This window comes from Lepisma saccharinum, chromosome 1 (genome assembly GCF_977018435.1).
Source record: "Lepisma saccharinum chromosome 1, izLepSacc3.1, whole genome shotgun sequence".
Classification (NCBI taxonomy): domain Eukaryota; kingdom Metazoa; phylum Arthropoda; class Insecta; order Zygentoma; family Lepismatidae; genus Lepisma; species Lepisma saccharinum.
The window spans coordinates 203,235,796-203,261,310 of NC_139229.1; the positions used below are offsets into that span (position 1 = coordinate 203,235,796).

The following is a 25,515-nucleotide window of genomic DNA, read 5'->3' on the forward strand; positions in this document are numbered from 1 at the left end:
CCAGGTCAGGATTTGAACCCGGGACACCTGGCGTCGTAGCGCGATGTGCTAACCACTTCATAGGATTTAATTACTTGGTGTACAGTTAATTCATTAAAGCAGAAAATTTAAGAAACTTATTAATAATATAAACAATAATAGTTTACACATTATTATTGATAGGAATTGTTTATTAATTGTAGCTTTACAACCTGCACTGGTGTGACATGTAGTTTAATTACACTGAGTGACAACAAATATTTTGTTAAAAGAGAAGAGTATGATGCTTATTGGAAACGACACATAAGTATATTCAGTGGCGTGCCCAAGGGGCCGTCGGTGGGTGTCATAACCCCTTCTTTGACCCAGTATTCTTAAGAAAAGAACATGAAAGGTAGGAAAAGATGGCAAAATGAGAACTGACTACCAAAAAATATATACATAACCTCCCCTTCCCTTATCATCCCTTTCGAAAATTCTGGGCACGATACTGAGTGTATTGAATCTTCTCACGTGGACTGTGAATCCAGCACATCTATAAATTAAATTGTAGTTTTATGTCGAGTCTCAAAGCTTTCTTTGTGCTGTTGAGTCTTGTATACCACTAGATTCTTAGACGTGTTTGTGGGTGCAATGGTGTATGCATAGACTTTTTGTATATAACAGTTGTGTTAGCGAGAGGAAGTCAGCTGGTTGTTCTGTTCTAACATGTGCAGTTAACATTATTGGAATTGGACTTCATAGCTCTTGTTGAATGTCTAAAGTTCAAACCTGTGAAAAGTGAGAAGGAATAAAGAATATACATGCATTGAAAAAATAGTTTTTAATTTAAACGAATCTTTTTTAAGTACATAGAGACTGTGTCGTTGCTATGAATACTGAACAGGAAGACAACATGTTTTTCATTGAAGGTAACGAGAAACATATTCTTTCATGTACGATTTGAACTTTGTACTTGGTGGATTCTTTCGCAGAAGAATTGTGTTCTTTATGGAATGGGTGTAACGTCTACAGCAATGGACTCCATTCCGCACTCGTTGCTTCCTCTTCTTATCTTAAAATATCCATTTTCTCCAAAGCTCTCTCCCCAGCTGTTCTTCACAATCCAGTACTTCTCTCCCGTTGTAGGATCGGCTCCATAGCCCACCACAAGAACAGCGTGGTTCACAATCTGCAAGGAAAACAACATGCCAAATTAAATAAAGCATATTGTTGACTATGTCTCTTATCAAAACAAGATGGTTACACATGCAACATGAAAACTATTGTGAGATATTTAATTGCAATTCCACGAAAATGGTAATTTGTTAAATAATTTGTTTACCCTTACGTACGGTCGTTACTCGGTGCAGAGACCACTACAGTGCATTTCTACAGTACTTCTGTCCGTTGGTCTTTTCTCCTAGCTGCAGCACCTGCTAGTAGATGTCAGCACAGATCAATTTGAATTCCATAGTAAAAAAAAGCACGTAAATTTAAACTACAACGGACTAAATCATGATTATGAACTCATTTTTAGGTACATAGACACTGTAGAGTTGCTTGCTAAGTAATGTTTGCTTAGTTTATTTTTCTATTAGTATTCACTATAAAAAATCAATTTTACACTACCTTTTTTAAGTGATAAATTCGGCGAAATAATATCCTCGAACCTTAAGATTTCTTCCACGTACAATCCAGTGTTGTTAATGGAAACAATGTGAATTCTTTCTTGAAAATCAGACCACAGCAATCTTACAAGCTCTTAATGCTCTCATTCATAAACTTAAAGTTACGCGCATGTTTTCCTACGGCATCTTTATGAATTAATGTGTAACTTCTTTACGTCGAATATACATATATGTCCTGAGGTACGTACAAGGGAATACATATTTTCGCTCAAATTGAACGTAACATTTATGATGTAGTCAAATCGAGACTTACCACGAATGGGTTGTATCTGCTGGAGAGCCCTGTGTGGTGATAGATGCCTCCATCATAGTTGTAGAAATCGCTGTAGACTTCGTAGCCGATCACAATGGGGCCCTTCTCCACTAAGTTGATGAGCATGAGTTCCTCATTGCATGCTCCGTAGTAACCTGATAAGTGAAAATTCGAAGTGTAACTTTTGGAGCGTTGTAATGTGAACATGTTTCATTAATGCGTTTTCAATGTCAATTATTCTAAAAGCTTGCTTTAATTTTGCCTGCTTTTTGCGGGCGTGTAGTTTGATTTATTGAATAATAGGTAACAGAGTACGCAAACCATAATATTATGCGAACAACACTAATAGTGTTCATTCTTTCAATCCGCGGTTATTATTATGCTTATTCCCAAGTAAAGTTTGAAATTATAAAGAAGAGAAGTTTTAGCAAATAAGAAAAGTAGAAATGTTACATTAGAATACAGATATCATTTGTCGTTGCCTTATTACTTCTATCCTATTTCTATTTCTATCACATTATTGATCATTTGATTATTTTTTACAATAGGGTTGATTTGAATTGACTTTCAAATGTATTAATTTGAGGAGGAGAAACTGTTATATATTTATGAAAATTATTTTCTATAAAACACATCTATGTAAACCTAAATATAACTTATATAACTAAATCTAACTGCAAACAATTAGTAATAATAATAATTATTATTTTAACTGCTTTACATAAAGTGAGTCTTACCTCCAATGTATCCATAGTCAGCCGTGTAGTGCCTGGTGGCGTTGGGAGATGTTGTGCAAGGAGTGTCTTCGCCTAGGTAAGGGTACTCTGACTCTTCCACGAGTCCATAGTCCTGGAAAGGAGTTAGTTAAGGGTCAGATTTTAATTAACAATTAATCTTTGAATCGTGTACTATTAATAAGCAATCATTCAATACACTCTTAAGTGAGTTAGTTACCCACGAATTAAGAGCAGAAGAACGATGTTAGCGCAGTGATTAAGAACTACAGAAATCAATCTACCTTGTTGAATTGGTGAAATGTTATGTGCCCAGTTCTGTCCACTAATATGCATATTCAAGATATCCGGTTTTCTTTTCCACATTTAATAGTTCATGGTATGTTTCATAATTTTTCGCACTGTATTCATCTTCATATATGCTGCCCAAAGCATCAGCATTTTTCGATCAAACTATTTCATACCGTAATTTTCTGTTCGTTTGCTTTCTCTTTTGTTTCCGCACTAAGTAAGAAATTATTTTTTTACTATTAGAATATTGGTAATAATTTGCAGTAGCTCCATGTTTATTAAATAAATAAGATTTTACTGATTCGATTCCACTATCAACTACTCGTATTCACTTGAAACACATTGTGAAAATACGAATTACAATTGAAAAATTATCTGGTATGCTATTTAAGTTGCCTATAAACTAACTCTGTGGTGCATTGATGCTACAAGTTCTAGATATCCTTTTTCAGTGGCGTGACTAGGCTTCGTTAGAGAGTGTTATACTGTCTTTTGTTGATAGTTACTTCTATACTTTGCAATATTTCTCTTCAATCGAATATTTGTAGCACAAAGCTTGTCCGCAAGGAGATTATATTCACTATCAAGTGTCAAGTTAACAGAAAAATGAGCTTGATTGCATGTATAAAATAAGAGTGTTCTAAATAACTTGTTTTAAACCTTTAAAACACACGGCTTTGTTTCTTTTTACAAATGTTTAAAACGTTTTAAACAAAATGTTTTAAACATGTATTTTATCGACTTGTTTAAAACACATTTTGATACTTGATAGTTTGTGCGGTTTGTGGTTATTTGTGTGTTTTGTAACTTTGCCTTTTCATACAATCCGTGTAATTTTGTTTATTCTGCATAGAAGAAATCTGTTCAGTGACTGAAAATGTACGAGGGATGATCGAAAAAAAAGGTTACAAAGCATATAACTTTTGTTTTATTCACTGTAACGTAACAAAAATTTATGTGTAAATTAATAACATGTTTGTCTTGTTGCGAGTTTGAGGACTTTGGATTCTGACCATGTATACCCGAGAAGCGGACATTTAAAATGGTGACTCGTCTAGAAAATTGGTCAAGAGTAGAAGTGAGGGCAGTGGTGCGGTTCCTGTGGGCCAAATACACTACACCTGCTGACATTCATAGGCAGATTGTGGAGGTGTATGGAGGGGACAATTTCAAGGCAACATGTAGCGAAGTGGTGTCGTGCCTTCAAAGAAGGACGGACCAGTATTGTTAATGGCAACCCTGGACACAGCGGTAGGCCCAGTACCTCTACCACTGACGTGAACTGTGCTCTTGTGGATGAGTGTATTCGTGAGGACAGAAGAAGAACATTACGCTCAATATCAGCTGAGCTGGGACCATTTGGTTGGCAGGCCACCATTATCTGACATGTGATGATGTCAAAAGAGCTGCCTCACGGTGGCTACGAGAACTTGACGCGGATTTCTGTGCAACCGGTATGGAAAACCTCATCTACCGTTGTGACAAGTGCTTGAACAAAAAAAGGTGATTATATCGAAGACTAGTGTTGAGTGCCCTCCATCATCAGGTCTGTTGATCTTCCAGCTATGTCTAACACATACGCCATAATAGGCTTTGTAATCATTTTTATCGATCATCCCTCGTACATCTATTAACAAAGAAACATATCGTGATGAATACTCGTGGGCCACGTTTAAAACACCTGGCTATATTTTCTTTTACAAGTGTTGTAATACTCTGTGGATTGAACAGTTATGCTCCTTACTTAACATACTGCACATAGTTGTTAGTGTCAATATTTAGTTGCAATCACGACAAAATATATAGATAAAAAAAAAACAGTAGCTACTACGTGTACTGAGTGGGGCCTGGGAACTGTGGATTAGTTGAAGCTTCTCCGAACAGCCAACATGCGATTAACATAAGTATGTATTTTAGGAAGTTAGTCAAGCGGGTACTTTATAATAGGAACATGGTCCATCCTTGGATGATTAAGAGATTCTTTGTAATCATTATTCTTAGAATATAAGTATTCTTGACATTATGTTTTAAACGTTTTATTTGTTTGAAACACGTTTTTCGGTTCCTGTTTAAAACATTTAAAACATGTTTAAAACAAAAAGAACTGTTTGTTTGATTTCTTCTATAAAAATACACAAATTTGGCCAACCCTGATAAATTATATGGCTTCTATTTTCTAGCCTCTCTTGTCGGTCCACGTTATTTAAGATCAAGAGCCAGAGGTTTCCTTAAACCTTTTTGTATGCTGTTTACCTTGCCATATTTTCCAGCGACGAGGTATGGAAATCCACCCATGCATCCTTGGTCATAATTGTTGCAACTGACGACGTCCTGGGGGGACAGAACCAACTGCAATTCGTTGTTTGTTTGAACCCTGAGTCTCGCTTCAATGGCGGCTGTAGAACCGAAGGCAAAGCAGCTTCCGCAGCTCTGTTGGTCTCTGCAAGGTAAAGACAAACAAAAAAAGACGTAATTGAAGAGCATGATTTGAACAGAGTTGGGGAAGCAGGTTACTTGATAACACTTTACGAATTCGATCATTTTGTCAGTAACCGTAACGGATTACTTTTGGTCGTTACTCTGCTTGATTTATCTTGCTGAGTAAAGAATTTGCCAATCTATTCGCTAGGACGAAATCTAATATCTTGCAAATTAGAATGTAAGTTCTATTTTTCTCAAAAACCAACAGCATCGTGATTGACACTGATTTTTACATACATATATGTGTGAAGGAAGTGTACTGTGAGCATGTATATATGGTCTAGTTGAACTCTCTTATCCCTGTATTATATGGCAATGTAACAGGTAACCAGCGCGTAATGTTCACAGAAAAATTACTTCTGAAAAAAGTAAAGTAACTTGCACCACGTTCCCTTCTTTCAGTAATTTCCCTTGCACCTGGATTTGAGAACTGTACATGGAATTATGTAAAAGTTTTCTGACGTTCATGTTTGCTGCAGAATGCACTAACTTATGATTACAATAATAGAAGTCATTTTTTAAAATAAATGTATATGTCTAACCAGCCATGGATGTAGGAGGGGCGAGCACCCTGTTGCTCTTGACCTGTAAACTAACAATGACTTTTTAATTAACATCAGAGTAAAGGGTTCTTTGTTAATGGGTAAAGATCAATCGCCACCCTATCCGAAAGGTCTAAAGTTTTAGTGAACCTGTAAATGTTTTTTCTACCCACTCAAGTGAAAGTTATATTGGCTCACCAAATATTAGCGTATGTATCTTACACTATAAGAAATTTTGTAGTTAACACTTTGTGCTTTGCAAGTCAATATTGATAACCTATCTGCTTACCTGACGGGCGACACGAAGTTCACTCCATCAACGTCCCTCCAGTCGAAGCTGTCTGGAAGGGCGGCCGCTCTCCTCTTCAGCTCAGGAGAGGCAGGTGCAGGGGCAGGAAGGGGGAACCTTGATCTGGAAAGAAGCGAAGAAAGTTCATAAACCATTAACCAAAATAAAAATACACTAAACAAACATACGAAGTTTCACAACGTAAAGTACAGCGAGAAATCCTTGTACTCTTTTTCTGTGACAAAAAACATTTTAAGTAAGAATTTTAGGTAAAGGGATATTTCCCCGTACGCATTGAAGGGTGCAATATGGCCATATGTGTCGACGCACCCACCAATTTTAAATAAATCAATCAAAAACAGAAAACTTAGTTTACCTAAAAATGAAAAATTGATTGTTTTGTTTCATGCTTTCAATTGTTATTCATTTGTTTCTTCAGGAAAGCTTTCACTTCCAGTGACAGTATATATACAAAAGATAATTATTCTATTCTATTAGAGGAAGTGTGAGTTTATTCAGTCATGCCTAAAGATATCATAGGCTAATTTTCTTTATTTGGTACTGTAGCCTAAATATAAGTAAAAGTTATGATACTGAATTATCAAAATTAGTATTGTGGACATCACAAAAGAGGTACTGAAATTCGAAGTGAAGGAAATGAAACGTGAAATTTCCGAACAATCGTGCTTCTAAAAAATAATTATATTTACTGCAACAGCATGATTTCGAAGGCAAATTAACCAAATATGAGAATAAGTATAGCACACTTGGGGATAATACGCGTAGATGCATTATTAATAACATGAAATCAGATTCGAAATTTAATTACACTGGAGAAATTTTCGTGGCTTTGTTTTTTTGTTTTTGCTCATGCACTTACTTGATCCCTCCACTCCTCTTGATGAGGTCCTCCAGGGGCTTTCCCTCGTATTCTGGATATGCCTTGGCTTTCCAGGAGTTCTGGATGCTGTTGATTTTCTCAATCATTCCATGGTCGTTCCTGAAAACTCCTTTCTGAAAACCAATGGATTGAATTATTAAATGTTGTAAGGAAACTAATTCTAAAAACTAAAAACTCTGCAATATATGATTTGTTTTGCACAATTAATTATATTATTATGAATTTGATAATTTTTCTGTGAGTACTAAAAAATTGTCGAAAAATTTAGATCAAGCTTGTTTATTTATTGAACCCAAGAGGCCGAACCAAATTCTAGTGATCTACTCATACCGAAAATATCAATTATGTTATTATCACTTCAAATCGTGTTGAAAGTGTTGCACGGTCTCTACACAGTTGCGGGGGGGGGGGGGTCACCCCACTTTTTGCCCCAGCACAATGGCTTCTTAATGCTAAGCTTTGTCTACCAAGAAAAACTGCCCTTACACCTCGCCCCCCGCCCAACCCAGTTTTGGCACCCAATCGCCGTTCTTGTCTCCACACCACAGACAATGAAATAGTCGATGTTTTCGCTCTCTGACAATGGAATATTTTGCATTTGGGGTCTGTTTAAAAAACGGGAATATTCAACGTTACAGCTGATAATAAGAACAAGACAGTTTAATGGGAGGATAATTTTTGAAAATTCATATAATTAGTATTACGGTAAAATTTTCATTCACAGATTAGGTTCTTGATAAGTTTATTCGAAAATTAATACTAATTTCGAATTTTAGGTAGTTTACTTCGCTTTTCTACCTAAGTTAATAGTGGAAGTGAGGAAGAATGAGGAATTGGAGAAATCGTGTATTTTCCAGGATTCGAACTTAATTACTCTTCTCGCTGACAAAATAGCATGGATCAAGCTATTGGTTATTTAAACGACTTGTGTTTTTCCCATATATCATAAGAATTATAAGGAAAATATGTTAAAGGTCTGCTCTTATTGAGTTTATGAGTTGTAAAATATGATATTGAAATTATTTTATCCTTCATGATAAATTATTAAATACTTACCGAGACAGTAGCATGTGGCTTGGCTTCCGTCCTCGGTGCTACAGCAGTCTCCTTCTTGCCATAATAGCAGGCCCAGTGGCGAATAGTGACATCGTGGGACCACCCGTTCGAGGTCTGGTCGCAGTAGCTGGTTACAGAGGATCCAGTCTGAAGAGAGAGTAAGGTATGAGTGTAAGCAAATTGTATTATTTCTCTATTCTCTCATAACACAGTTGCATCTGAATTAGTGAAGCTAAATCAAACGCATGAATAAAATGAAAGTCGAAATTGCGTCCAAGACCTTATGGCCAGAAAGATCAAATTACTTAAAGTTTGGGTTCTCAGATGTTATTCTCATAAAAGTATAAATTTCTTATACGCAAAGTTAACTTTTTCTCTATACATTGCATATGTTGAGAAATTTCTAATGATATTCTAATAAGACACCCCAGCTTACCTCTTCATAGAGAGAGAAAGCGAAGTAGGTCCTTCCGTTGACGGTCACTTCGAAACCTTGGTTGTAGATCATAGTCCAATGCCCTTCGTTGCCATGCTCATCAATGGCCACGTCTGGGTAAGTGAGGTTCACACGGATCTCCTTTTCGATTCTCTCTGCAAGAGGAAAAGGCTCATTCAAATTAATGCTTATATGGAAAAATATAGATTGCATAGAAAATCAACACCACAGGTACCCGTATTTGATTGTACTAGATGTGTTCACGGGCTTTCTCTCCCAATAAGTTACACTGCCCTGTTGTCTTGAATGAGTATATAACATACTAACACAATGAAACTACAACGTATCATTAATTGTTTACAGTTTACAACGCAGAAGATGCGAGAACAGTATTGTTGAATTCGATTATCAATTTCATCTTTGGTGTAAATATTTCCCGATGCTATGTTCGTTGGAGGCAATTTGAAATTGAATATCGTAGTTGAGAAGTTGTACTAGCAGAATTCCATCTAGTAAACCATGGATAAATAACCATGGGATCCTTTGAGTACTACCATTCACCCCCCCCCCCCAACGGAAACTTTCGTCGGATGGGTGTTACACAAAATAATTTAGTTTAGTTTTACAAGACTTGAACCAATTGACTGAAGAAAGTTTCTTCATAATATTAACGTTATTTTTCACTTTTTTAATAGTTTGAACAAATATTTCGTTTCTTTCCAGTTGAATTATACTACTGTGACATTTTGCAATGGGTATTTAATATTATCAATAAAAGCGCAAAGACTCAATTATAAGTTAGTATCGCTGCACCTGGAGATGCAAAATTAGGTTGCACTGTTGCCACATCTGTGAAATGCGTCCAAGCACAACTAAATTTATTCGGAGATTTGTAGACCATATATTAGTATGTCACGACTATTTACTGGAAATATGAGGAAAGAAACAATTCAATTTCCATTTGGACAAAGGTTGTCGCATGAAGTTGGCAAAACTGCACGGTGAACGTTACCATATCGTATCTCGAAACAGCGATTTTTAGTCTTCGCTCATTTTACCTTTTTCGTAATGTGACACTAGTGCACTCAACAATTAGTAAAGAGTAACTGCAAATAAACTAATACATAGTAATATAGTAATGAACCTATTAACATAGTACGTCAATAATTTTTATTAATGAATTATAGAAAGACAAATTGTTAGCAAGGAGAAACCTAGTATTACCTAGTGTACCGTCGCAGTTGATACGGCTATCACCGTCCCTCGTTCCTTCGTAAAAGACCCAAGTTCCGCGAACGTCCTCGTACATGCAATTGGCGGGAGTGTCGGCATGGCTCGATGACCAAAGAGCTAGGAAGAAGAGAGCAACGCAAGGACCTAAGCGTCCAGCCATTTTGAAACTTCGCAGATATCAACTAGCACAAGACAACAACTGTCAACTTCTTTCCTTGGTTCTGGCTTTTTATTGGAAACAAGAGGACGTGATTGTTTATCTTTATCGTATACGATCAGCGGCAAATTCCAATCACAACTTGAAAAGTTGAGGGCTTTGTACCAATGACCTTCAGTGGTGATAGCAACTTGGCTTACATTTACCAATAACAAAAATAAAACAATGTGTAAATCGTAGAACAAAAAAAGCACTTTTGTTATGCTTTGCCTATATTATCAAAAATATCAGACTACTCACTCTACAATAGTTGTGACATAGATAAGAGTGGTGTACACTGGACGATTGTCTAACCAAAATCTTTATTTTTCACAATATTTCTGTGAAGAGAACTCTTGTAAAATGATATTTTATGCTGAGTAAGGCCACTGACGTAATGATAACGATATGAACAGTAGTAATTGAGATTTCGGGACAATCATTACAAACATGAAGTGCAGGAAAGTTCTATACATTCGTATTGTATGCAAACTGTTTCGTTGTTTCAAATGATGATATGAAATCGATAAATTTAGCAAATGAAGGACAGGAAAATGTGCAAGTAATCTAAATCTGAAGATCTAGATCGTAGGTAGCATTTTTCTTTTATTTTTTGCACCAAAGTTAATCACGACGTCAACGGAAATTTAAAACAGGGAGACATTAAATGCACAATGTGAGTTGAAACACAAAGTATGTACTGAAAAATATTATCCACAAATGTTACGCAAAGCCTCCAAGTGCTAATTCTGCTAATACACATTACTCGTGTGTTAGACACAAATTGAACAAACTTTTCTAAACTTAAAGTTTGATGGCGTCTTCGATCGGTACCTGAAATCAAATGTATTTTCTAAATATACTTTTCCGTGGCATAAGTTATGCATAAGGTATAGCTACATAACAATGATTATAATAATTCCCCTAAAGGTTGCAGTTGAAAATTTGTTGGATAGACAACATTTAGGGGGCATCATTATGTGGATCCGAATTCCAAGCATGCTAACGGTAAACACATCTGGTCGAAGCCCGAGGCGTCGTTCTCGTGGGTGGCAAACCAGGTCGTCCACCTTGATTGACACCAAAATCTTATTTTTGATAACGTGGTCTCAAATCAATGGATACCTGGGGGTAACCCTGGGGTAAAGGCGGCCGGAGCGTGGTGCTGATTACATCATCTCCAAAATGGCCTAAATCGAGAATGTGTGGGGCCTACCCCCACACCCCCTACATGTGCTATATCCACGGGGAACTTTATCTTTTACCTTTACCTTTACCTAAGTGTGGCTATTTGTTTGTCTGCGTTTATGGACAGAAAGGCCAATCGGGACTGGACCTACAGTTTAAAGTGGGATCGGAACCACTATGCGCCTCCAATGGGTGCGTGAATATTTGTTTTAATAACAGTTGGATTTATTGTATAATTGAAGTTTTTGTTGCATACCATAATAAGCATATTCCTAAACCATTTATCAGTTTAAGCTAAGAGATTACTGTTATTTTGATGTCATCTCGTAGGTATTAAATAAACCTATACCTTCAATTAACAATAATACTTAAGTATTTTAAAAATAAGAGTATTATTTTTCATCATTAAAACCGTAAATATATAACATTGCCCTGTTGTTTACAAAGTAGGAGGAACAGGATAGAAAGATGAGGGAAGCAGGGTGAGATTAAGGGGCGCCAACAATCCACCTTGCCCGAGACAAGCCGGCCCCCGTGGCGGAGTGGTTAGCACATCGCGCTACGACGCCAGGGATCCCGGGTTAGAATCCTGGCGTGGGCATGGATGTTTGTGAGTGTACATTCATCAATTTAATCATATCATCCCTCAGTCCCATCTTTGCAAAGTAGCCAAAAGTGGCACAAAAAGCGAAGTAAAATAAAGCAAATCAATCAATCAATCAATCAATTACCGAGACAAAAAGTTTAGCTTGAGCCGCCCGTTCGATTTATAGGTAGCTTATATTAGAGAGGTAAATTTCAAAACAAACCGAAGGAGATTTTCCATCACTAAACATCTCCGGACGTTAAGATTTTTCCGTTCACACTCAGTGACGTAACTTACTACGTAAACACAGGAACACAAACTCTGAAAGAGAATTTCTGCACGGATCTATTCCGAAGTAGCATTCTACCTTGCTTAGGATGAGAGTCGGCATTTTTTTCCCCCCAGGTAATTAACCCCTAAAGCCTACATGAAAATATACACTAGGTAGTAGAGCCTGTAGTTCAGCGGTTGTTAACCTGTCATTCACCACGTACCCCTTTTAAATATGTGTATTGTGTTGTTGCGGACTCCGGAACATATATTGCTAATCTTCATACGCTCTCCTAAATGGAAGGGCATGTGGCCACAAAGTTGTTCAGCGCATTTTGCCGAATGACCACAATAATTAGGGATGTAGTCAGAGAAGTTATTGATGTCTAAAGGATATGTGTAATTATTTACTGATGATAATGGGTGGAGTAGAGAGAAAGAGAAGAAGGGGAGAGGGAGAGAGAAAGAGAGAGAGAGAGAGAGAGAAGAGGGGGAGAGGGAGAGAGAGAGAGAGAGAGAAAGTCGGTGATAGGGCACCTATTTCATGCACATACGTATTATATACCTCGGACACTGTCGTCAGGACTAGAAGGTTCTCCTGATCCTATTCCTCAAAGTACAATTCCAACAATCCTCATAATTGTACTTTACCTCCCAACAGTAATAATGATGATCAACTGATCTCCAAATATCCTGATCGTTCCTTTTTAAGCCTGTAAATTCATAGTTCAGCAGCAAGGCTTTAGCTTGAACGTCCACTATTGCGCCACCTTTGCGTCGACAATGTCTGTTCATTCACTGCACCCATCATGTTAGTAATACAGACAAGCACAGATACACATACGGAAGGGACTTTTCCTTAGCGATCAGGAGATGTGGATTTTATATTAAGAAGTTTTGTCTTCTTGCAAGCCATGAAGCATATTTAATTCTTAAATCGGCACAGTCCCTGGAGGTGGCCGCGGTGGCTCAGTGGCGGCCCCTGTGGCGGAGTGGTTAGCACATCGCGCTACGACGCCAGGTGTCCCGGGTTCGATTCCCGGTTAGGCCATGGATGTTTGTGATTGTCTGTCCTGAAAAGTCTTGAAATTGAAATATGAATGAAATGATATGAGTGAATGAAGTGTGATGGGGGAAGCTTCCGCATAGGGGCTTTCCTTTAAAAAAAAAAAAAAAAAAAAAAAAAAAAAAAAAAAAAAAAAAAAAAAAAAAAAAAAAGAGTCGGTAACGCGTCTGACTACCATGCTCAAGGTCCCGGGTTCGATCCCCGGCCGGTTCAAATCCGGGAACTTTTCTAACGGTGGGAGCGGCCCCGGCGCCTACCCAGCGTCGAATAACATGGGTACCTGGGGCAAACCCTGGGGTGTAAAGGCGGTCAGGGGCGTGATGCTGATCACTCACGACCGGATCAAGAAAGTGTGGGGCGTTACCCCCACACCCCCTATACGCCTTCATGGCGTGGTGCTATGCACAGGGGAACACTTTACTTTTTTTACCTAATTTCCTGGAACCTTCTAACATTTCTACAAGATTCTCTGAGAAGGTATGACACCGTCCTGGGAGTCCTGGATCACAGGTTAGAAATGCTGGCCTACACTCTGTCCCGGGAAATTCTGTACCAAGTGAACGGAAACAAGTCCTCTGCACATGTAGTCTCTCAAGAGGGCAAGATCAATTGAACGCGTGAGAGGGGAAAACCCGGCTACAGCTACCAGCAGCACACACTGCTTTGCTCCTCCCACTCGCTTTCTCCCTTCTCTACCATTATGAGGCCTTGCACCACAGATTCTAGAAACAGAGTGTAGTGGATATACGTATATTAAAGTAATAAAACTTATTTTGACTTATTTCTTGATCGAACTCATGTTTCAGCGAGGGAAGACCCAATGCCAATTAGTCTATATGCACAAATAATACTTTATTATATATTTTTTTGTTACAAACTTGTCGGATGTGTGAAAAAGTCATGAAGTGTGTGGAGAAACAACCACAAACTTTCATAGGTCACTAGAAATTCGAAGTACAAATAGATAAGAGAAGTCTCCTTGTTGTCTCGAAATTTCAGATGATAAAGAACTCAGTCCCTCCGAAACTTATCAACGAAACTGTAAAATCTAGACGAAACGGAGACTTAACTCTTCGATAGTCTTGTTTATTTCGAGAAGTTATCAATACATGAAAATTTCCCCCAAACTTAAAATTGATTTACTGTGCTACCTCCAAATGAGCGGCTGTCTAATTATTTACAAACAAATTCTTCTGTTGTTTGTGTGTAAGAACTTAATTTTTTAATTGTAGATTAGGCACACACAGGAGTTGTACTACGTAGAAATTTTAGTTTGTTTTAATAAGTGTTTTAAATATTTGTATCTATAATTTCAAGACTCGAAACATGTTCGAGAATTCCACTTCGGGACGAGACCAAGAACAAGTCAAACGTATGTGATTCGAGACGACAGTGACATAAGATTTCTCACTCACGAGACGCGATCGTCTCGGCACTACCATCATATTTCTAAACCTGGTTTAGCAGCCCTGTATGCTGATGTCTAGATTAAGTCCGTTTTATACATTTTTTTAGAGGAAATAATTATATTAGCAAATGCTATGGTATCATCATCTTATCACAACGTGACGCTGACAGACATGGGCGCTTGCGTTTTCGATAAAGGTTTATCTTGGGATTTTCTGTTTCCTTATTGTGTTTAAAGTGTTGATGGCTATCTGATGAAACATTCCACAGCTGTGTGATAAAGACAACGAAACTTGATGGTAATATTCCGATAAATAGGGTTACTGGATTTTCTTTAAGATTAGACAAAACCTTATTTTTTGATTGATTAATTGAATTAAAAATTTTGGGTGCGTCTGTACTGATATCAGTACCTATAATGCACCCTTCCATTACACAAAGTCTCGTCCCAAATTCAATTTCCCAAGCCGTTGCCTCCCCTTGTAGGATTCTCATCTTTGCAGCACTACAATATCCAAACATTTAACAATAATTGTGTGCATTGTTGAAATCTATTATAGTAGCTATGAAAACGACTGAAGATTAAACGCAATGGAGACGTGAAAGGTTCTATTCTACTTCTATTTAAGGTAATCGTTATTTTTAATGTTTAATTCCAGGGCAATGGCAATACTCCGAGAACAGTCCAGGTATTCCCAATATTCAGTCCTATGCAGATAAACGATCCCTTGTAGCTGCAGAATAGTATGTAAGTATTTTGTTTCTTTCCTCATGTCGGTTGATATTTGTGTGCAATAATCTTTTCCTTCTACAGAAAACGACGTCAGGTTTCCCGGGTTCGAATTCTGGCCTGAGCATGGATATTTGTTAGTGTCCATTCATCAATTTCATCATATCATCACTCATTCCCATCTTCGTAAATTAGCCAAAGGTGGCACAAGAAGCGAAGTAAAATAAATCAAATCAAATCAAACCTTCTACAGAAACTGTTTTCACTTGTGAAATATTACTTTTCAGAGTTCACTAAAGCTATTTGCTATCAAAAGAGTTTTATGAAAATATGACTTTTGGCTTTCCTTTGTTTGAGCTAACACACTAGTATCAACAGTAACCTAATTTGTAATCTATAAGGTTAAGTCATAGTATGATTGAACTACTTCAACCAGTAAAATATAGAACTTATCTTTGAACTAGTGGTGAAGAAGTAAAATTGCGCGTATAAAAGCGTTTATATTAGTAATGATAATTTCAATTCTATACAGGTACAATTAATAAACACACTTAAATGTATGAAATTAGCAGGGAAGAAACAAACAAAAATGATAATAGAAACTAATGTATAAGTAGCTAAACATGTCATGTTCATGAAGCCGCTAGTCTCTTCACCAACATTGTCTGACTTCCTGGATAGGATTCTGTCCATGAACAACACATCCATAGTTAAACGATTGTTAATCATTTTATCTGTACTTTCATTATTCTGAGTAACCTGGCATTTACGTACAAGCATACATATAGTGCAAGCATACAGTATATGCCTGAAGTAACTTGGGTTAAATAAGAACATTTCCTCACCCAAAATAATCACAATATAACATTGTCATTTGACGAACAGTATTCTTTTCTGAGCGGAAATCTGCTTCAAGTAATAAAAATCGTAATGTTCTTCAATGCACGGGATAACTTAAAGAGCCTCTATTCATATTCGACCATGTGTAGTTTGGGAACTCAAAGATAGCCTAATGGTTACGGTTCTGTCCTTGTAGACAAGTTCTCCTGGGTTCGCGATTGATGTGGGTGTAGGGAGGGCAAATTCTCGTACTTTGGATAGCAAGCAAAACTGTGGAACCACTCCCGAAAAGCATACGTGCGTGAAAGCGGCTAAACTCGGCCCAAAACTTTCACAACGCATAGCTTCCACCCTGTTAATCGCCGCCTATCCATGAGCTATGGTTCTCTTCCCAGTACAAACAGGGAAGAGATAGGTGCTCTCCTCCATTCGGGCGATGTGGGGACTCGAATACTCTACCCTTCCTGCTCGGCTTGGAGTCCTCGTCGGAAGTTCCTCCTAGAACGGGCTCCACCTGCTCTTAGGTTTGATAGTACACAAAGGGTCTCCGAACTGGGATTGGTTTATCAGCTCTGGAATACCACCCTGTTGGGAAGGTCCCACATTTTACTCTACATCGACTGTTGTTATACTGGGGTAACAATGGCCAGCTTATGACTACAGAAAATTTGTTGTATTTATTTTAATGTTGTAATTGATATTGCGAGTAAACCATAAATGCTAAATGTTACGAAGAAATTTGGTTTATATATGTTAATGGGCCAAGTTGCTACCAGGTATTGATATCCGTAGCCATCCACCTAGAGTTTTTCCCATGTCACTTCAGGCTAATGCTGGTGTTATACGTTTCTTTAAGAACACTGCCACTTTCTTTCCATGCATTCAGCACAATATATTCATGAATTCAGGAATGTACTGTTAGTGTCATACATTGTTAGGGAGTTTTACTGGTTAGGTTTCAAGGACAATTTAAAGTTCACTTCTCCTGTGGTAGTATTGCCAGAGAATTTTGTTTGACTGGGCTCAAGAGCATGGACACTAAACTCTTCCTCGGGCACAATGGTTGTTAAATTCAATAGTTTTAATTTTCGTAAAGAACCTAACCACCTAACTACTCCGTATACATTGTGAATAGCTGCAAGGTGAGCTAAATCTATTTCATGGTGCGCTAGTGTACATTGTACTTATCTGGAAGCGTCGTTCTTCAACAGTTACTATTTATCACCCACCTCCCATCCACACTGTAAATTAATTATAACGATTTTTTTAACCTTAATTACTGAGTAGTGTTCTTAAGTTTTTTACAAGTTCACATTTTTTTCTTTTGTGTCTGCGAAGTAGCTTATAAGTTAGTTTATGATAGTTAATGAACTTCATGTAATGTTATGAGGTTAGATTTCTATATTTTAGTTTCGCTTACTCATAATGAAGAATTAATTGAGGACTAAAAGTGGTAAACGTTGTAAGTGCGAAAAACGAAAGTGTTGGGAAATCGCATCTTTCCGCACATCAACCATTAAGAACGTGCACACTAGTGACCTCTTTACACGCCCTTTGAACTACCATGGCACATTTCACAGTTTAACGTTGAAAAAGGTGTTTGAATTATTGTGGCACTTACAGCGTTTACCAATTTTAGTCTTCCATTCATGTTGTACTACACGTTTCGTCGCTCTGTGCATGAAAGCGTGGATCTTGTAATACATGGATGCAAACGACATGTTATATCGAATGCATTGCAATCGAAATGTTAACTCGATTTCAGTTGGTTCTCCGGCGGAAGGCTGTAAGGTACAAATAGCCTTGCGCGCCTCTTCCAACTGAAAAACGAGGCCATCACAGATGGTAGAGACATTGACGGTGTTATGGGGCTTTAAACAAACATCTACCTGGGCCACAATTGAACCAGTCTTTTCCTTTCAGTTAGAAATCTTCAGCCATTCTTTGGAAGTATCCTGTCTCGCTGCACTTGCATGTTAAGGGTCCAAGAATTTTAAATAAATTCAATTCCGGTCCATGGGAGAAAATCAACAACCGTAAATGGGTTCTGGACCGTAAATAAACATTTTTACCTGTAAAGTATTTTAATTCAGTCCAGGAACCTTTTTCCATATCAATTTAAATACGGTCCAGGAACCTTTTTTCTGAATTAGTTTAAATAGGCTCCAAGTTCCGTATTGAAATGAAACAATATGCAACTTTGATCGAATACGGACAACATGAGTTGAGGGCAGCTGTTACAGAGGCATTTGGAACAATAATTCCTGCTATATTGCTAAAAAAGTCTCACAGAACATGGCGTCGTATAATATTATGCGGCGAGAATGAAGGACAGCACACAGATGCACTGGACAAATAAAATATGGGAATGGGTAGGGACTTACGGGCCACCCTGTATCTATTGTAGAAGAAAAGCCAAATGGTATGTAGGGCGTACAGCTTATGGCTCGCACATGAAAGAATAAATCTAATCCAATACTACTACTACTAATAATAATAATATCAGTGTTTTTGGTACTGTTCAAGTTGGTTTGTTGTTATTATTATTTATTATTGTGTTTATCATAAGAACCCCTCTGAGTATTGTGGTATATTCATAAACGATCGTGCCAGCCCACGTGGCGGAGTGGTTAGCACATCGCGCTACAATGCCAGGGGCCCTGGGTTCGAATCCTGGAATGGGCATGGACATTTGTGAGTGTCCGTACATCAATTTCATCACATCATCACTCATCCCCATCTTCGAAAATTAGCCAAAAGTGGCACAAGAAGCGAAGTAAATTAAAGGACATCAATAAATAAAATAATCGACCGTGCATCCATGTAGCCACACGCCAACACACAGAGACAAATTTCTTTAAAATAAAATGCATTTATTTTTATTCTCACGAATAAAAAGTTGCCGGTAAGGCGTACCGTTGTGTAACGCCAGAAAAAAATAACTGATTTTTGTATCCAAAGTAAAGTACAAACACAAGTTCAATCACGTTTGTCATTTCAGGAAATTAGGTCCACTTTATATTTTCCTCTTCATTTATTGTTTACAAGAATGATTGTAAGAAAATGGAATTTTGAAAAGTGTATTAAATAATAAAATGGATGTCCAATGTCGCACAAGGATCTGAGTTTCGGCACCAAACCGGTTTGCTGGAAAGGAGTTCCGGTGCATTGTGTCTCACTTTAGACTTGGATCTATCTTAGCAAATGGGTATCCTTGAGAGGTGGTTACACCATACGTCACGGTTTTGGTATATGTCAGTAATAATTATCGATATGGCAGAAACTACTAAAATTAGAAACTGCTGGGAACACAGCAGCCTCACATTACCTCATCGGCAGCTACTATTGGCTGCAGTTCCTGGATCGGATGTCGGAGCAACACGTGACACACTAATATAGTCCATTGCGTTATGTACAAAAACTCTTTGACAAGGGAGTTTATGATGTATTCCCTGCGCTACGTACAATTGTAAATAAATTCAATCTCGGACTGGGAGAGAAAATCAGCAAACGTAAATGAGTTTTCATATTTAAAGCATTTCAATTGGGTCCAGGAACCTTTTTTCAATGTAACAATACGCAACTTGAACCGAATTTAAATTGTCCAAGAGAAAATGTTCCGGTCCTGCACCGGAACCCAATAGAACCCATTAGAATTTATGGGTTCCTAGTAGGGATGTGCGGGACAAATTCTTTTGAGTCGGACGGGATCGGGACGGGAATGTTTTTAATTCCCGACATTCTTGACGGGAAAAAAAAATCGCAATTTCCAGACAAAGTCGAGAAATTTTCGAAATTTCCTGAGGCTCTGAAAATATCGAATTCTGCAAGTCATTTTTCACCCTAAGTGATTGTTTTTGCATTTCTGGAATAAAAACTAACAATTTCCGATAAGTTCGAGACACTTACATTGCAGAAAACGTCGAGAATTAACGAGTTTTTAAAACGATAATTCGGTATTTCCCTACTGCTCTGGATACCGAAAAGTCGGGAAGTCATTTCCCGAAGTCGGGATCGGAACGGGAATTTTTTTTCCCGATCCCGGTCCCGACCTTTTGGGATCCCGCACACCCCTAGTTCCTGGACTTTTAACAACCCTGCTTCCATGGACTGCTTTTGCTTTAAAAAGTATATGTATGTGTGCGTATTACTTATTTATTATAGGAGTTTATACGGCTGACAACAGAATTTAATACATTATTACAGCAGTTGTACACAAAGAACACATGACATACAATAATTACAAAGAGAGAATCAGGTAGAAATGATCTACGAACCGGAAATGTTCAGTGAGGAACATTATTTTCTTAAAATTACCACTGCACTTAAGATAGAGTGATTAAGGTATGTCAATCAATACCGTAAGAAAGCAATCATATAAAATTAGTTTATTCCAATCTACTCCATTCTGTTATACACTGTTCTATTTTATGGAATGGGCATGACGTCCAGAGCCAAAGCCTCAATACCACGCTCGTTGTTTCCTCTTCTTATTTTGAAATATCCTTTTTCTCCCCAATTCTTTCCCCAGCTGTTCTTCCCGATCCAATACTTCTCCCCAGTCTTACGATGAACTCCATAGCCAACCAATACAACGCAATGAGTAATTTTCTGTAAGGTAAAAAGTTAATAGTCATTTTTCACGAAATAAAGCATGCACATAGTGGTTCGGATCCCATTCTAAACTGTAGATCCAGCCCCGATTAGCCTTACTGTGCTTAAAGTGGACTTAAAAAGCACCAATTCAACTCATTGGATTACATTAATAGATTTGTTTTTAATGAGGTCTAGGCATTTTGTGAATGCGTCTTCTTGGATCTCCTTCGTTTATGGTATTTGTGGTCGGATTAGGGAGGTGAAGTTGTTGTACCCAGAATTTCAGCTTTTCGTGTTGCATGTATTCAAATAGCGTTTGTTTGGTTTGAGTTGCTGTTTTAAGTCCACTTTATGCACAGTAAGGCTAATCGGGACTGGACCTACAGTTTAAAGTGGGATCCGAACCACTTGTGCCTCCACCGGGTATCGAACCCGGGACCCCTCGATTACAAGGCAATGACGCTACCACTGCGCCATGGGGGAGGCCCCAAATAGCGTTTGTTAATCTAATGCTTCTCTTAAATCAAATAAGGAACACAAAGTTTAAATAAATAAATAAAAAATATAGAATTTCAAATGTAGCAATGAAAATGTGCCAAATGTTAGGTTCAGATCTCCAGAGATTAATAAAGTGTGTTTAGTAACTCGAGATCCTGGATTCGTATAATGTAAGGCAGGCTTGGGCAACTCGTACGATCTTGTGCAAGCTGGCGAACGCTTTGTGAACTCAAGGTCTTCTGCCTGGCTTCCTCTCTCCTAGCGTTACCAATGTGCGCAATGATTTATAACATTATATTGTTATAATATGCTTATCTAAATGTTTTTAACGTAATTACAATATTCGATTAAATCTGTTCGTTTCTTACTTTTTCCTCTCTCAGAGCAGATCTCTTTCTGTAACTTCTAAATTATTGCCTCAGCGGGCGCAAAGAAACATATGTTGATGGATGGAATACGGTGAACTTGAATAGGACAGAGGGCTATGAACAACGTCTGATGAAACTTCAAATTTTGTAAAATTTCCAGCTAGCTGAACTCGAAAACATTTCAGCGTATGTTAGCATCCAACACTTCAAAATATACCATATATCTTAGAAAAAAATGTAATCCGTCCCAGAAGACATGCTTCTTGTTACTACTCCTATTTTCGTTATTTTACTTCGCTTGTCTACCTCTTGAATAATTTGCAACAATGATGAATCGTTGGAGTAGTAGAATACAACGATACATTCACGGAGTCGCCTCGGTGGTCAAGTGCATTGAATGGTCCTTGCCACTGAATAATTCAAGTTCGAGCCCTGGCCTCGACACTAGTGTCCATCAACTTTATCATCATCGTCACGATTAGCCAAATGTTGCAGAATAGTGACATAAAATAAGAAATAAAACAAATACGCGTATAAGAAGGATACGAACTTGGATACGATAAGGCTCATCCCTTACAAGCAGCTGCCATCTAAAGACGAAAACGTCGCAGGTTTACAAACCAAAGAAAGATTTGTAGATGTTTGGGGGGTGGAGGGGCTTCAACCATCCGAGTCCTTCCCCTGGCTACGTGCCTGGTTTCCTTACTTATTACAAGTGACTATCTTTGATCAAAGTAGCTAATGAGACAGCATTTAAGAAGATTTCTTGTATGGGAGAAAGTATTTGAAGAAATCCAGATAGCTAATGAAGATACGTTTACTACAAATGTGTCCCAGCAATCATTTGATTACATTTGACATTTTGTTATTTATCGCCGCTTTTCTTACACTTTTGGCTAATCGCGAGGGCCACGCATAAAGAACATCCATGCCCAGACTGAAATTTGAACCCGAGAGCCTTGGTCGTAGCGATCTGTGGTTGCCACTCCTCTACGAAGTCGGTTCGTAGGAGCGAGAGAGAATGAACGAGATTTGTTCTTCATCTTGCATGTTCCATCAAGTTAAATAAGTACATATAAAGGTAAACATACCTGATATGGATCATGATGTCTTTCATTGAATTCAACGTGATGATAGATTCCCCGTTTGTAAGCAACGAAAAGACCGTCTGCATTGAAGCTGACAATCAAAGGACCCTTCTCTACGAGGTTCACACGCATTGCCTCCTCGCTGCAGCCCCCGTAGTAACCTGAAACAGTAGTTAGTGTTAATCTAACTATAGCATGTCTTTATCACATAATGCATAGTGCATTGATCTAGAGGAAGAGTGATTATAGAGATTATGTGATTATGTAGAGAAATCACAATGAGAAACTGTAGCTCAAACACCCCCACCCCTTTGCTGTGAGGCTCAAAACTTTTCACTCTCCCCTCGTATCTATCAGGATATATTGTAAAAATGGATGTCTCTTCCGTGTGCTTGATATTAGTCTCTTGTCCGATTTTGTGAAAAACAAGAAAGCGAAGGTAGCTAACAATTTCTTTGGCGTGGTATATGGTAATACAGAATTGTCGAACTTTATTGATTAAAGTCCCGGGTTCGATACCTGTATTGTACAGCGGTTCGGATTTCACTTTAAACTGTAGGTCCAGTTCCAATTAGCCTATCTGTGCATAAAGTGGACTTAAAACTTCATCAATTTATTGATTAAGCTTTATACGTATCTTGAGTAAACATTTTATCATCTCCCACGCTGCTACATCTTTATACGTCTAAAGTAATATATTTAAGAAGTTCATTATTGTTCTTTCATTCTGAAATTGTAAATAATATCAATATAAATACAACAAAACTACCAAAATAACAGATAAGGTCCATCCTTTTAAAAAGTATTAAGTAGATGTGAGAACTTTGTCAGGATTAAATTTTAGGAACATGATTTGAATTCCTGAAAAAAAAATATTTTGAAAGTTTGACTATTTGTTAACATCTACCTGCCACTATGAATGTAGTTTTTTCTCTGCTTTAAAAAAAATATTCCTTATATGTGCGTGCTCCGTTTCTTGGCTGTAGGTAGACTAATTTTAATTGGTTCAGTTACATATTTTTTTTTTTCAATTTCCTTCAGTTTCTATAGATAGTTTCAAATTTCAATTTTTGAAAGTAGAATTTAAGAAATAGTAGATTTAAATCACCTTTGGAGAGGTTATTTATTTTATAGTAATCTTTTTTATATACAGGGTGCTATAAAACACATACAGAAATGAAATTCAGTTTGATAAAGAATAAAACTATTACAACAGTTCATGCAAATGTGTAATCTTGGTCCTTGCGTAACCTAATGGATAATGATCTCACTTTTGTGTCTAGAGATTCCGTATTCTATCGCCGTATTCTATCACGGTTAAGAAAAGAATGTCGTTGTTGGTCCAGCATCATAAGGATAATTGGGGATCAATTTGAAAGAAGTACTGGTCTAGAAAGCAAATAAACAGTGGCGATGAGATAGGATGTAGTGACCACGTATCGTTCAACTAAATGACACTTGGTATACTTTGACATTATTAAGGTTGATTCGAAGTGTAGCAACCGAGTTCGGTATCCAGAGTTGGCTGTGTGTATCCAGAAACTGGATCTAGAATAGATTATTTAATGCTTGAAAAGTGGTATTTGCACAAAAATGCAGATAAAATATGAGAGAGAAGAATTGTGTTTAATGTTTGCAGGTAGCACTACAATAATAGAAGAAATTACCGATAACATTAGTAAGTATTTGAAAATATAATGTAGATTATCTTTTTAGAGCACAAAGCAGAAGAGTATGCAATATCCCATGTGGTTAGAAGCAACTTTAAATTTTCTTTCCTAACTTATAACGTGTTCTTTCTTACGTTTTCTGACAGCATTTACTCCATTATACGGACCATAGATTGAGGGATGGGTTAGCTTATCGCTTTCAAGTCCTGAACCTATTCATAGCGTAACGTTACAATATATAGTTAACATTTGATTTTATTAAGATAATTATTCATTTTAGGAACCGATTCAAAATATCGGAAACGAAAAAACCTACATGCTACAAAGGAATAGTTACCTAAAAAAATTAAACTTTTATATTTACTTCATGCACTTTTCTCAAAGATCCATTCTCTGTGCCATAATCACGAGCTCTGTGTTTTTATAGCGTGTTAAAGGAAATTTTTTCTTGTAGTGACTTCTCAGAAATTAGTCATTCCCTTATCCTGATTTAAACACGACTGCTTGCCGAAAGAATGTTAACCAAGCGATATGAGTTACGAGTACGTGGACAATTTCACAGTCGAGTCACCTTAGCATGACCTACATGATCTAATACGAAGAAGTAAAGAAGCAAGTGATCATTATCCAATATTTTTTTCTGTAACAATGATCAAGACATGTTTATTTGGAGACGTTGAGAGTTTTTTTAAGAAACAGAAATCTTCAAAATTGCTCCAAAGCATTTGTGAGGACTACCCATTTCAGTATTTTCAAATGAGGTGTTTAATGGAGTATTTAATTTTTCGGTTAATTAGTGAAAACACTCACATGATGTAAAAATTGCACTGCTATTATTTCATTAACGACCTATATATGTAGGTATAAAATTATTATTTTTTAAATCAATGTAAGGGAGCGTTTCTAAGAATCAAATATTCATTGTAGGAAGTTAATGAAGGTAAAAAATATTATGAGTTATACTAATAGTTTCTCCAACTTTCACAATATCCTGTATCAGTTGTTCCCCGACAAATATTAAAACATATTGCGTTACACTGTCCTGATGCAAAATGAAAGTATAAAATATTGGAAAAGTTATTTATTCTATTCTTCTGTCACTGCAGTTAAGAAGGAATTTCATTACTAAAACACACGAAACTCGCAA

General features: G+C 37.3%; 2 protein-coding genes across 2 annotated transcripts in view; both read right to left on the reverse strand.

The window, feature by feature from the left end:
- Positions 1–783: 783 nt before the first annotated feature.
- On the reverse strand, positions 784–10,058 carry LOC145991268 (dipeptidyl peptidase 1-like). Its single transcript, XM_083127243.1, has 9 exons — positions 9,857–10,058; positions 8,633–8,787; positions 8,197–8,343; positions 7,120–7,253; positions 6,240–6,362; positions 5,181–5,367; positions 2,640–2,751; positions 1,903–2,057; positions 784–1,150 (listed from the first exon to the last, which is right to left on the reverse strand). The coding sequence occupies exons 1-9, from the start codon at positions 10,023–10,025 to the stop codon at positions 968–970; spliced, it is 1,365 nt and encodes a 454-aa protein (XP_082983369.1). The 5' UTR covers positions 10,026–10,058; the 3' UTR covers positions 784–967.
- A 10,445-nt stretch (positions 10,059–20,503) lies between these two features.
- The window catches only part of LOC145988438 (dipeptidyl peptidase 1-like), a 42,614-nt gene continuing 37,602 nt past the window's right edge, over positions 20,504–25,515 (reverse strand). Inside the window, exons 8-9 of the mRNA XM_083123333.1 lie at positions 22,702–22,859; positions 20,504–20,759 (exon numbers count right to left, since the gene is read on the reverse strand). Of these exons, the coding sequence (XP_082979459.1) occupies positions 20,577–20,759; positions 22,702–22,859 (341 nt within the window). The 3' untranslated portion in view covers positions 20,504–20,576. The remainder of the gene's footprint in view (positions 20,760–22,701; positions 22,860–25,515) is intronic.